General features: G+C 38.7%; 1 protein-coding gene across 1 annotated transcript in view; it reads right to left on the bottom strand.

Moving 5' to 3' along the window:
• dlp (glypican dally-like) overlaps positions 1 to 15084 on the bottom strand; it is a 103356-nt gene that overhangs the window by 30482 nt on the left and 57790 nt on the right. The window contains exon 2 of the mRNA XM_034985017.2: positions 6040 to 6192. Coding sequence (XP_034840908.1) covers positions 6040 to 6192 — 153 coding nt within the window. The remainder of the gene's footprint in view (positions 1 to 6039; positions 6193 to 15084) is intronic.

Below are 15084 nucleotides of genomic sequence, written 5' to 3'. Positions count from 1 at the left end.
CTGTAGGTTGGATCATAATCAAACCTATCCAAATCCAGTTTCGTCAATGCAAATAATATGCTCAAGTAAGTATCTTTTAAAAATGACTTTAGGGAAGTCGTTCAGCTCTGAGGTGACTGGTGGCGCTTGTGTTAAGGTATCTCTTAATAAGGCGCCTCTTGCAATAGCATGCTCTCACGCTCGACTTGTCAACACTCTATTATTACGTCATATTGATTTCCTCCTGTTTTTAGATCTTTAGAAAATCGGCCTTGCTGAAGAAGGACAATTTAAACAAGCTTTATCACCAAATAGGCCACCATCAACACCAAATCAATAAAACGTTTATGAGCAAGGAATCAAGTGTAAAGGGCCTTAGGAAGGCTAGGGTACCAGGAACTGCAGCACGCTATCTCACGTCGTCATCTTGTCGCGTCATTCGAAAGGAATCTGCGCCAACGGGACCCCTTGCCTCCAAATACGGCGTGATCACTTCTTGTAGTTGCAGCCCGTGTGCTTAGTATGGGATTTCACATCTCACCAACTTTTGTAAAATTCTAACGTATAGTCCGTACAAAATCGCCATTTTAACTCTATGTATCAACTGTCATATCAAAAGTACGATTTTATTTTAAAGGTGGTTCGTACTTTTGACACAGTTAAAATGGCAAGTGAGATCTCATTTTGTACGCATTATACACACAATAACGTCAGAGAAAACTTGACCTTTAAGCTCTTTGGTTTGAAGTGAAAAAAAAAAACCCAATCAAGTGCGTGTCGGACCCGCATGTAAAGGGTTCCGTACCATGCATCGTGCAAGAAATTACTTTTTAATTTTTTGTGATTCAGATAAATTGATGGTTTTCGGATTTTTCCCTTTACTTGTGCTAGCTATAAGACATTGCAACGCTACCTTATAAAGCGTATACGCTTATAAAGCGAGTTCATAAAAATGTGTTAAAAATCAGTACCACTGATTTCAATTTCACAAGTTTTCTGCTTGGAGTGCTGGTTGTCGCTGTGTGGACGAACTTAAGCTTTAAAATGAGTTGTATAAAGTCCATTTGCTTTGAACGCTAAAGTGTTTTCGATGCTCGAATTCTATCAACGTTGGTCAATTGTACAATCTCATACTAAACATACTGATCGAAAGTTATGCCGCCGCGCGCTGAGAAAACTCGCCATTAAATTAATTGACCGGACACACTCACTGATAGGTAGTTGTATCTAATGATTGTTTAGATGGACCCTGGTGTAGTGATTTCTAGCAATTTAAGAAAGTATATTGATATCTTGAAACTCCGGTTTAGAAATTGGACTGTAGGAATCCAAATTATAATGGGCAAAGTGAAATCTTAGTGAACCTGTGGTATCCTAGTGGTTAGGACGTCCGCCTTCCAATCGGAGGTCGGGGGTTCGATCCCGGGCACGCACCTCTAACTATTCTGAGTTATGTGTGTTTTTAAGTACCTAATTAAAATATTACTTGCTTTAACGGTGAAGGAAAACATCGTGAGGTAACCTGCATGCCTGAGAGTTCTCCATAATGTTCTCAAAGGTGTGTGAAGTCTGCCAATCCGCACTTGGCCAGCGTGGTGGACTATGGCCAAAACCCTTCTTACTCTGAGAGGAGAGGCTACCCGTGCTCTGTAGTGAGCCGGCGATGGGTTGATCATGATGATGATGATGATGATGATGAAGTGAAATCTGGCTAAGAAAACCGGTCAAGTGCGAGTCGGACTCGCAAACGAAGGGTTCCCGTACAATCGTACCAAAAATATCACTTTTTAGGGTTCTGTAGCTCTAAAGGAAAAACGGAACCCTTATAGGATCACTTTGTTGTCCATCTGTCTGTCTCTGTCAAGAAACCTACAGGGTACTTCCCGTTGACCTAGAATCATGTTTGGCAGGTACGTAGGTCTTATAGCAGACATTAGAGGGAAAATCTGAAAACCGTGAATTCGTGGTTAGTACCTACTTACATAACAAGAAAAAAATTAAAATGTGTCCATGAACAAATATTGCTATTTTCGACTTTCAAAGTAAGATTGCTATACGAAGTGGGGTATCATAATATGAAAGGGCTTGACTTGTAGGTACATTCTAAAACAGATTTTTATTTATTTTTAGGCATAATAGTTTTTAATTTAAATCGTGCAAAATGTTGATAAATAAAATACGATTGTAGTACGGATATCTCAATGCGCGAGAATGACTCGCACTTAAGCTAAATTATGACTCAAGAATATGAAACAACTATTATTTTGTTTCCAACAATAGTTATTATTTTCATAAGACTGACATCAGTAGAGTAACCTCTACTGGGTTATCCCGTTAAACATCGCATCAATAAAGGAGTTAAAAATAAAATATGACTCATATTAATTACGCCTGGGTATTTTATATTTCTTATCAAAACATTCACAACCGAACGGGAAAGTTGGGGGAATTTAGGAGTACAATTTCAATGAATTAGATTGGGAATTGGAATAGGTACCTAGAAGACAATCTCTCTTGATAATCGTTATCCTCATTGCTGAGGGTTGTGTTCCACAAAAGGTAGGATTCAAAAGAGACATTTTTAATAGGTACCCACTATGTGTAAGTATGTTTAGTTCTAGTTGTGCTCTCGGTCAAGTCAGCTCATCTCGGCTTATATGCATTTTAGGGTTTCGTACCTACTCGAAGGGTGCCCACGACGCCCAATTAACAAGCCTCCGCTGTCCGTCCGTTTGTCTGTCCGTCCGTTGGTCTGTCTGTCAGCGGGCTGTATCTCATGAACCATAATAGGTACCTAATGTGTTATCATATTGCCGATAAAACAAATAATAAAAAACTAAAATGGCCGCCTTGCAGATCTAAATATATAAAAGGAAAAGGTGACTGACTGACTGATCTATTAACGCACAGCTCAAACTACTGGGCGGATCGGGCTGAAATTTGGCATGACACAGGCCTTCGCTAAGAAAGGATTTTTGAAAATTCAACCCCTAAAGGGGTGAAATAGGGGTTTAAGTATAGTCCACGCGGACGAAGTCGCGAGCATAAGCTAGTTAAAAATAAAATAACAAGTGCCTACATAGTGTTGGTAGATGCATGCTCGGTATCGAGCCCTATGGAAGGCCGAGGTCTTGACTATCATCCGCTCAACTTGTCATCAAATACAAAAGGCAACCACAAAAGTTTTCTCAGAGAAAACAAGTGAAACCATTCGAGGCACGCTATCTCTATGAGAGCTTAGAGTGAGTTAGGACTTATGAGAATGATTGGAAAGTAGTCGAGTCAATATTGAGTGTGCGACCGGCTTCGAGAACTTGCGTTTAGTAAGTACCTACCCAATAAAGCAGCCTTTCTGAGCTGGTTCCGTACCCGTAGTATAAGATTTTACGTCTCACCAAACGTTGCTAGAATTCGAGAGTCGAAACACTTCCGCGTTTTAGTAAACTGGATCTTAAGTGCCTTGTTTTAAAGCTCAAGTTTGTCTACACATCTACAGCCAGCGCTCCAAGCGGAAACATTGCGAAAAAAAATCAGTGGCATTGAATTTTTGACTTCAATTCAAGCCTCTTTAGGTCCATTTTACTTTGATGTTATTGTGTTTCGACTCTCGAATTCTAGCTACGTTTGGTGAGACGTAAAATCTTATACTATATACGGGTACCGATTCAATTTAATACACCTGTTGAAAGTCTAGTCGGATTTATTGCTGAATCAGACTTTAGGAAGGTTGTAACTTATGTTTACTCCTTCTTTACTTCCTTCCTTCCGCTTTCTTTAATTTTTATAATATCCTCTACCGTAAAGTAAATTAAAAGTAAAATATTCTTTCTTGTACACCAAAACAAAAACAATAGAAATATAACAAAGATATGTTTGCAAGTACAATAGGCGGCCTTATCGCTAAAATAGCGATCTCTATTATTGTATAATAGTGATCAAATATTAGTCAAAAATTTGATAATAATTTTAAGATTATTCATAAATCTTAATTTAAGTTTAATCAAATCGAAATCTCTCGATGATTTTCCCGCGAAAACGGCATCGGCCTGAGTTCTGACTTCTGACGATTCTGTTCTGATGGCTGTCCTCCAGCCTTCAAACGATTATTCAATACTTTCAGATCGTGATTTTAAGAATACTAAATAAACATATAGCCTAAAGCGTTACAAAATACTCACCATGCCTATTTGCCATAACACTGATTTCATTTCAAAAGTTGCAATAAGAATAAACAGAGCATGCTTTTAAATACCTAATATGCTAGTTATACCTAGCAGTTAGGTACTAAAATTGCTTGCATGCATGACTTCATAACTATATTTCTCAACTCCAAAGACCAAACAATGTTCTTACCATTGGTTCCATCGAGTTTTTATTAAATAATGCCTGCGACTTTTTTTCGTGGGTTAAGGTTTATTAAAATCTCGCGAAAAACTCTTTGATATATTATTATATAATAGTATTCTCTTTCAAATATTTAGTCTCCGGGCCGTTATATCTACCTATATACCCGTGAAAATTGGTTAAACGGATGGGTCATTAAAAGGCAACAGACAGAGGCATTAATAATATTGAGACGGCACGCATTGTGAGGAGGTTCCTCACTCTGGAGCCCTGACCATTGGCAGCTTGGATCCTAGCCCACTGCTAGTGGGATCCATTTTATCATATTTTTAATTATTGTTTTTTTTTGTTGTTCCAGTTACTTTAATTTTTGTTGTTCTTGTTATTTTAATTTCTGTTGTTTCTGTTATTCTATCGTTTGTTGTTTCTGTTACTTTATATTCTGTTGTTTATTTTATTTTATTTTATTTTTTGTTGTTCCTGTTATTTGATTTTCTGTTACTTTACTTTAATTTTTTTTGTTGCTTCTGTTATTTTATTGTTTGTTGTTTTTTAAAAAATATGATAAAAATGAGAAAAATAAATAAATGAGAGATAATAAAAAATTGGTGTGGATGAATCTAGAAAACTAGCAAGAGGAATAGTTACGAGTACCTAATACATATTGTGTCCACTTACACACGCACACAACACAAACAAAACAAATCTACCAACACCAAAATTGAAGTCCTTAATAAAAATTAAAAGTTTCGTGAACCGATAGTAGGGCACTCACCGAGTGCTATTTTCTCGCGATAACCCGCGAACGGTCACGCCGCTATTTATAGCGGCTCCTTAATGTTGATATGCACAACACTCACAGCAGAACAGCTTACGAAATATAAATAAACATAATTAGCTTACAATTACATTGGTGCTTATTCTCTGAAGTCCGAACTCAAATAAATAGAGCGGTCCGAGTCTGACATGTCTCAAAGTGCTGTGTGAGAACTGAGAACACACCGTAAATAGGTATAACATATTATAAGGAATTAACCTAAATAAGTACCTTTATAAAAGGAAAAGGTGACTGACTGACTGATCTATCAACGCACAGCTCAAACGACTGGACGGATCAGCCTAAAATTTGGCATGCAGATAGCTATTATGACGTAGACATCCGCTAAGAAAGGATTTTTGAAAATTCAACCCCTAAGGGGGTAAAATAGGGGTTCGAAATTTGTGTAGTCCACGCGGACGAAGTCGCGGGCATAAACTTGGAAACTTAGGACAGCTGTTATGGGCACAATAATACTTAGGACACTGTTCGTTGGAAAAACACCTCTGTGTTCTAATTCTAGGTATCAATGGTATCATCGACAACTTTCTATGTAGAACATGCAAGAGGATTGGAGTGTGACTGTCACCGGAACATGTATCTACTGCTTAAATAGCTGATACCTGGGTGGCCAGCTTGGATTCTGGAGTGAGCTCGGCTGGCACGAATTAAACCGGCGGGGAGACAAGAGCAGTCCCACGTATACCGGACGCTTAGGTCTTAGTGCAGAAAGAAACCCAGGACAGGAAGAAAGAGAAAATGAAGGTACCGTGTAAGCTGTTCGGTTGTTCTCAGCCAGCTTGTCAGCCGCGTGTGCTGTACGAGCCGTTTGCTGATATTTCGAGCCTGCTCCACAACAGCTTTTGTTATCTACGATTACTACATTGCGTGTGACTCACCGTCGAACCTCTTGGCCCTCGTGGACAGTATCTCGGCCAGCTTGTTGAGCTCGCTCCGCACAGCGCCTTCGAGCTGTAGCCTCGCGTGCTGCGTGAGCTGTTGTCTCGAGCCCGCTCCGCAACAGCCTCTGTTGTGGCATAACGCGTCGGCATCTGGAAATAAAGAAACATTTTAATACTCCACGTCTACTACATTTTCTTTTAAGTATCTACTTTCAAGAAGTCATAATACCAGATTGTCATCATCATGATCATCATGATCAACCCATCGCTGGCTCACTACATAGCACGGGTATCCTCTCAGAGTGAGAAGGGTTTGGCCATAGTCTACCACGCTGGCCATGTGCGAATTGCTAGACTTCATACACCTTTGAGAACATTTTAGAGAACTCTCAGGCATGCAGGTTTCCTCACGATGTTTTCCTTCACCGTCAAAGCAAGTGATATTTAATTACTTAAAACGCACATAACTCTGAAAAGTTAGAGGTGCGTGCCCGGGATCGACCTCCCGACCTCCGATTAGAAGGCGGACTTCCTAACCACTAGGCTATCACAGCTTATACCTTACCAGATAGTGCAGCTTTGTATTTGCCAGATACTGATCCGTGACAAATTTTAAGGGTCAAATCAAAACGTAGTATTCTCTGTGACTAGAAGAGTATAAAATATTAAGAGCTGTCTTGCCAGACAGAGTCAGACAGGATTAGACAAGGCAAGACCACAGCTTTAGCAAGACTCTACGGCAAGACTCGTCAGGTATTTGAAGTCTGTGTCTAGCCTTTCTGACTTAACAAGCGTTGCACCACTGATTCGGGTGGCGATGGTGTATCAGCTTCCAAAATATTATTTAAAAAACCTGCCAAGTGCGAGTCAGGCTCGCGCACCGAGAGTTCCGTACTACAGTGGTATTTTTCGACATTTTGCACGATAAATCAAAAACTATGATGTATAAAAATAAATAAAAATCGTAAAGACCTTTCATATGATACCCCACTTGATATAGTCATCTTGAACAGAAAGAACAAGAAAATTGAAAACACTAATTATTAGTTCTTAATTTTTTTGTGTGTGATGTAACCACAAATTCACGGTTTTCCAATTTTTCCCTTTTGACTGCTATTAGACCTACCTACCTGCCAAATTTCATGATTCTAGGTCAACGGGAAGTACCCTATAGGTTTCTTGACAGACTAAAAAGTGATCCTATAAGTGTTCTGTTTTTCCTTTTGAGGTACGGAACCCTAAAAGTGTAGCAAGATGCTCAACAGCTAAAAAGTTAAATACCTAACCAAAAGTAATAAAAATAGTTTCAAAGAATATTCCAAATAGCTCCAAGTCCCATAGATGCATTGATCGCTTCCCCATCACACCTAATGCAATAAGGGCCCCTCAACGGATGTTTAAACTTATTTAGACCCGTCTGAAGGCACCCCCTCGATCAGCACCCTAAAACCGACATGCTTAGAATGCTGCGATAAATTTGTTATCTTCAAAAACATTTACGAAATTCTTAGTTATTGGTATTTTTGGCACCATTCCACGCGGGCACGATTTGTACAGTAATTAGATAAGGCTAGCTTTAAGTTTTAATTAGTCAGAACTCTCTCTCTAGTAAGTACAGTAATAGTAATAAAGGGGGTAGCCTTCCTAAAAGTCATGATATTGGAAAGTAATGGAGATGATCGTAAAGTGTGATCGAGCCCGTTGAATTACTCCCGGTCCCGGCATCGCACCGCGCCGACCAAATATTAAAATATCAAAGCCTGTGGCTATGATGCTGTAGACACATAGTGCCGCTCCCTTAGTTTGGGGGATGGGCGGTATGGTCCAATTTAAAAAAATTATCGGGTGGACGAAAAATTTATGTTACTACAAGCATAATCTTAGATAGGTCCTCGTACGTCTGAGAGCTCCTAGGACTAATTAAATTTGCGTGGATGTAGATTTTTACAAATACCGTGGGAACTCTTTGATTTCCCGTCATAAAAAGTAATCTATGTCCGTCTTTAACATGGTTTCATGGATTAAGATTTGCTTATTTATTGAAATAATGTTCTTTTCAAATAATGTGTTTCCAAACAATGATGTTTGTACGTTTAGTTACACGAATAACAGCAAGAAATTTTATGGCATCCATTAGTCTAGGAGAGGGCGTAAAACAATCTGACGAGCTAAAAGAATGACGGTTTATAAATCGGTTCTTTTGTATACCTATCCATAGTACATGTTAATATTATAAATGCGAAAGTGTGGCTGTCCGTCTGTTACCTTTTCACAGCTCAACCGGTAAACCTAACTTACCGAAATTTGACACACAGATTTCTGATAGCTGACGATTAATACTTTTTATCCCGGAAAATCGAACCTTAAGCCACGTAGATGAATTCATGAGCATCAGCTATTGTATAATAATATTACTATAGGTATTATCCAGGAAAATAAACAAAGAATTTTTCGCTTGCGCTTGTGACTCAAACCCTTAATTTTAATTGAGATTGACCCTATAACTTAATACGCAAGCTACACAGTACTCTATCCGTTTCACCATAATGCTTAAATTCCTTCGACAGTACACAAATTGGATTCCAGTTTATCCCGCTCCGCCGTCAGGAATCACGAGCGCCAACACAATAACGCTGCCGAACTTCAAAAGGATTTGCGTTAATCAAGATATTATTATTGTAATGAAACACAAAAAGGTACAAATAAAAAAAGTCTATATTCAACTTACGAATTAATGGAAACTAATATATGAGAGAAACCAACCCGACGATAGCTTAAAATAGCTATAATAACTACTATGGAGGCATGAAAATAAGCTTAGTCAGGATTTGTCGCTTGCGCTTGTGACTTAACCCCTTAATTTTAATTGAGATTGACCCTATAACTTAATACGCAAGCTACACAGTACTCTATCCGTTTCACATTAATGTTTAAATTCCTTCGACAGTACACAAATTGGATTCCAGTTTATCCCGCTCCGCCGTCAGGAATCACGAGCGCCAACACAATAACGCTGCCGAATTTCAAAAGGATTTGCGTTAATCAAGATATTATTGTTATGAACCACTGCTATATAATGTAGTTTCAATGAAACAATAATTGTTTTGTCTGTAGTTAAATTCCTAATAGCCTTTTTTCGAGACACATGACAAACACTTTTAAGTATAGGTAATTATAATACGTAGGTAGGTAGAATGGTTAAAATATGTATAATTAATAATAATATAATCATTAATAACTGTACAATATCACAGATCAAACACTATAATTAGAATGGCATTATGACTATAGGTTTCATTGAAATTAAATGAATTTGAAGTTAATGTTCGTTTTTAGGGTTCCGTACCTAATGATAAATAGATCTGTGTGTGAAATACTTTCCTATCGAGAAGAACCAGCAAGAAGCTCAGACAAGTTGTAGCTTAGCGAGGATATGTTTTATCTGCGTTTTATAAATGACTAGCTGACCCGCCCCGGCTTCGCTCGGGTGGAATCTAGAAAATCGAGGTGGGGGTTGAATTTCCAAAAATCCTGAAACACATATTTCTTCATTTGTGACGAAAAACCCAAATACCAATTTTCATGCAAATAATCCCCTTCATCCCCTATTTAACCCACTTAGGGGTGGAATTTCGAAAAATCCTTTCTTAGTGGATACCTACTCTTTACAAAGAATAGACCCTCCAAATTTCATGTCTCTAGGACCAGCGGTTTAGGCTGTACGTTGATATATATGTCAGTCAGTCAGTCAGGACTTTGAATTTTATATATACAGACTAGCTGATCCCCGCGGCTTCGCCCGCGTAGATTTAGGTTTTTAAAGATCCCGTATAGCCTATGTCACTCAGGAATAATGTAGCTTTCTACTGGTGAAAGAATTTTTAAAATCGGTTCAGTAGTTCTAAAGATTACCCCCTACAAACAAACTTAACGACATTACCTCTTTATATAATAACAACGGGCCGTGCAGCAGAAATCGTAATATTTTAATTTCGCCATAACTTCAAAACCAAACGTCCAATTTTAATCATTCAAAGACCAAATATTATCTCCATAAACTGTTCTTAGTGATGAAATCATTTATTTTGATAAGGATTAATAGCATGAGTAAAATAAACGCGTTTAAATGTAGTCCAAAAAAAATTCAAGATTTTTAAATAAAAAAATGGTTGCTGTGCCTCACTCGACATAGATGGGTATAGTGTGTCGCGGACTTTTTTGTAGATATTTATAAGATCTACAATTAATTAGAACATTTTATGGTTCTATCTTTTATAGTTTAGGCAGCGTACGCAAAATAAGTAACTTTTCTGGTTGATTTTTTACACCTTGTGTCCGAAAAACCCAAATATCTTACGGAACCCTATTTTTTCCAAAATAAAATATAGCCTATGTTACTCGTGGATAATGTAGCTTTCGAATGGTGAAAGAATTTTTAAAATCGGTCCAGTAGTTTTTGAGCCTATTCAGTACAAACAAACAAACAAACAAACAAACAAACAAACAAACAAACAAACAAACAAAGTTTTCCTCTTTATAATATTATATTATATATATTATATTATATATTATTATATTATAGTGTAGATAAGTTCCTACACCTCTATTTGTATATCTTTATCAAAAGATGGCATCAGGCATGCGCCAGCCTCTGCGCAACTGCAAGTATCGTAAACAGACACTACAAAAATAGTATTTGTATGATTTAGAGCGTGTTTCGAATGTGAATCTCCGTCTATGCCAGTGGCTCTCAAAGCTCTTGATTTCGTCATATTAATTACTAGATGATGCCCGCGACTTCGTCCGCGTGGATGTAGGTTTTTAAAAATCCTATGGAAACTCCTCAATTTTCCGGGATAAAAAGTAGCCTATGTCCTTCCCCGGGATGCAAACTATCTCTGTACCAAATTTTGTCAAAATCGGTTGAACGGTTGAGCCGTGAAAAGCTAGCAGACAGACAGACAGACAGACAGACACACTTTCGCATTTATAATATTAGTATGGATTAGGTACTCAGGCCCGAGTCTTCGCGTGGATTTTGGTTTTTAATAAAAACCTGTGAAAACTCGTATGATTTTCCGGGGTAAACGGTAGCCTAAATAAAGGTACATAAATAAGTAGTCATTTTAAATTTCAGCCAAATCCATCCAGTAGTGTTTGCGTGAAAGAGTAACAAACATACAAACACATTCACACACACGCACACATGCAAAAAACTTTTGTAATTATAATATTTGAAATAGTAAAAAATATCAAGAATAAAAAACTGTCAACTAACTATAAAGGAGAAGAAGACAATTAAAAGCACCAAAATTAATTAACCACGAGCGCAGCGAGCCGGACACGAGTAGTCTTTCGTTGCGCTTGACGACAATAATTATGGCTTGATGGAAAGCAATGATAAAGTTTAATTTGAAACGCGCTTGCAGAAGATTCTAGAAGACGCCTATTCACTCATGCATTGAAGGAATTCAAGTTATACATAGAAAAGGGAATCTATATTGTTACAAATACCAAGTCTCGAAGCTTCAAGTACCTACGTGTTTGGGTTCTTTGGGACAAATACCTACCTCATGTTTTCATTGTTTCGCAGTTTCGAGTACATTCATTTGTTTACATCAATATTAAGTAGCGACAGAAGATATTGTTCAAAAACTTTTCAGGTATGGTAGGTACTAGGTAGCTATAGTTATGAAGCTTGGGAGCCGCTGCCCTACGCCCTCGCTTTCTTTAATCTCGGCACGATGCTTACAAAATAAACACTCGGATAATGGTAAACAAGCCATAACAGTCGACGGGCCCGCTGTGAAAATTTACTTGCCTGTACAATCGATAAATTAATGCTCTCTGAAGGTTCGGAGGCTGTAGCACCTTATCTGCGGTTTTCATGTTTGTTTTTTATACAAAAAATAATTTCAGTGAACCTACTTAGTGCTTTAAAGCATGAAAAACAACGAACTTTATTCTACGGGTTATTTCAACCACAAAAATCCTTTCGGTTTTCTCACGATCACGATGTTTTCCTCCACCGCAAGGGATTATTCAATTGCTTAAAAATTGAGTCATGTGTGACTTTAAAAAAGTTAAGAGATGCATGCCTGGGATCGAACCCTTCACACTTATGATTAAAGCAATAATCATGAATCTACATATATTTTCATTCAGGCCTTATGTTGTTTGTAATGTAAATAACAATGTTTCGTTAACATTGATCACAATGTTATAGAGAATGGTTAAAATGAGCAAGGAAAATGTATCTATACTCTATTATAGCAAGCGACAGATCGAGATGTCTGCAGGGCGATTTCTTAAAACTTGCATCAATCATTATTACAGTATCAATTGTTGTGATTGGCTGAATTTGTGCTATTCTTGTTGCAACAATGCATTGTAGCTAATAGTGAGCGAGCGTCAACCAATCAGAGGTGATTGCGATCGTGATATTGTAGCTGTCATTCTACCGCAATCGCGCAGCTGATGTCTGGGAGGGCACGCACCGCACACCCGCACAGCCTCCGCGCTAGCGAGAGCGGGTGACGTGCGCGGTGCGGATATACCGGGTTTACTCCCCAACATAGACAAACGACAAACTAACATACTACTCCGCCTGGACAGAGGTAAACTTAGGAAGGTGGTGGGACTCATAACAGGGCATAGCCCACTAAACAAACACCTTTTCGTTATAGGTGTCACCGACAGTCCTCTGTGCAGGGCCTGCATGGAGGTCGATGAAACACCGACGCACGTGCTCCTGGAGTGCACGGGCGTAGCAGATCAACGCGAGCGCCATTTAGGTTCCCCGACCTCACTCCATGAAGCCCTCGACAACCTGGGCGGTCTGTTTGGCTTCTGGAGCGAGCTTGGATGGCTGGAGTGAAAACTTCGGCGGGGAGGGGCAATGCACGCACAACAGACGGAAACGTTTAAGTGCGGAAACCAGCCCAGAGCGAAGAAGATACCGGGTTCACCTGTCGCGTACTATAGGTACTTATTACCTGAAGAGGTGTAGATAACCAAGTATACTTATCAACTTATCACTCTAACGTTATAAGTACTTATTTCTTCATTATTCCAAGTAGGTATACATTTCAAGTTGTACTTAACGATAGTGAAATGATACATGAACACTCATGCAATCAGTGTAACATGGAACATGACGTTACAGACAGCTGTTTCCTAGAAGATAACCAAGAAATACAATAACCACATATACCTACTTAACTAACTTATGCCCGCGACTTCGTCTTCGTGGACTACACAAATTTCAAACCCCTCTATTTTACTCCCCTCATGGTTGAATTTTCAAAAATCCTTTTTTAGAGGATGCAAAAGTTTAGACGATCATTTTTAACCGACTTCCAAAAAGGAGGTGGTTCTCAATTCGGCCCTTTTTATGTATGTAGGTACATCGATATTTTCCAGGTTTCTGGACCGATTTGCAATTTTTTTTTTGTATACGTACGACAAAAGCATCTTGTGATTTCTTCTCCTAAGTGTGGTACTCTACGCACGTTAACATGCGAGATACAGGGTGATACCACAGTGATACTGGGTGTAGATAGCGTCGCGCCCTTTTTAAGTTTAACGACTTTTTTATTATTTTTCAAGCGGCGCTCGCTATGTAGGGCTGTACACTTGTACAGTGTGCACCGTAGACCGTAACCTATGACCTAGACATGTGTCCGCTATAGCTTAACTTAACTAAAAACCGCTGCCGTGCCTATAGCGTACCGTAGCGTTATTGTCGTAGCTAACAACGGTTATCAGCTAACATCTATGACGAACCACCTGACAACGCAACGCTGCCAACTGGCAACTGACAATGCATTGTTTGGTTTTTTGGTAACTAGAATCGCAATAATTATGCCTTCTCTTTCTTTCTTTCACTGAAAGCTGAGAAGGAGCGGTTATTGGCTACCGGCTTAGTAACTAAGAACTTGATAAACCAAAGCCGACCTTATCTCTATTACGCTAAGGCTTAACTGTACAAGTACTTGTCCATTACACTTTGATCTATCAATCTTGATACAGTTAGCCTTAGAGTAATAGAGATAAGGTCTATCCTCTTTGGTTTATCAATCTTCGTGAAATGTTTTTGGTTAACTAGATTGTGGCCAACTATTCGTGCAGGCGTCCACTATAGTTTGACCTATGTCAATGATCATTATAATTAAACTTTGCTGCTATGAACTTAAGGTTGTGATTACTTCACGATATTCATGAAAGTAAAATTGGTTTTATTTTAGTGAATATGCGCGCGCTAGCTATACAGACGGTATTGATACGGCAGCTAGCTTAGTTACTACTACGGAAACCGCTGCGCGTTGCGCATATTAAATTAGTTGAAACACAACTCTGATACCGATATTCGGCAACGGTTATCAATATTGGTATTGAAACTAAATAACTGTTGATTAACCGTTGCCAGAAATAGCCAATAACGCCCATCTTTACTGACCTGATTTCCTTTTTAACCTAATAAGGAGTAGTACCTATTGGGGAATATTATTATTCCTTTGTCCTCTTTCAGTGTCTATTTAGGACTACTGATTATACGAGCACTATTTGTATAAATCACCTGGGTGATTTTCTAAAACCTGCGTCAATTATTATTACAATCTCAATTGTTCTGATTGGCTGAATTTGTGCGATTCTTGTTGCAACAATGCATTGTAGCCAATAGTGAACGAGCGTTAACCAATCCGAGGTGATTGCGATCGTGACATTGTAGCTGTCATACGGCAATCGCGCACCAGTAGGGCGATTGTCTAAAACCTGCATCAATCATTATTACAATCTCAATGGTTCTGATTGGCTGAATTTGTGCTATTCTTGTTGCAACAGTGCATTGTAGCCAATAGTGAGCGAGCATTAACCAATCAGAGATGATTGCGATCGTGACATTGTAGCTGTCAAACAACCGCGGTAGGGCCACTGGTTTGTATTAATCTTACATCTGCTTAAATTGAAAAGAGCAACCGCCAAGTTCTTGTTGGTTTCTTCTCGGTAGGAAGCCATCCTTTAGCAGATTCAAAAGGATTG

This window comes from Maniola hyperantus, chromosome 4 (assembly GCF_902806685.2).
Source record: "Maniola hyperantus chromosome 4, iAphHyp1.2, whole genome shotgun sequence".
Taxonomy (NCBI): Eukaryota; Metazoa; Arthropoda; class Insecta; order Lepidoptera; family Nymphalidae; genus Maniola; species Maniola hyperantus.
This window is presented reverse-complemented; position numbering and strand designations above follow the sequence as displayed.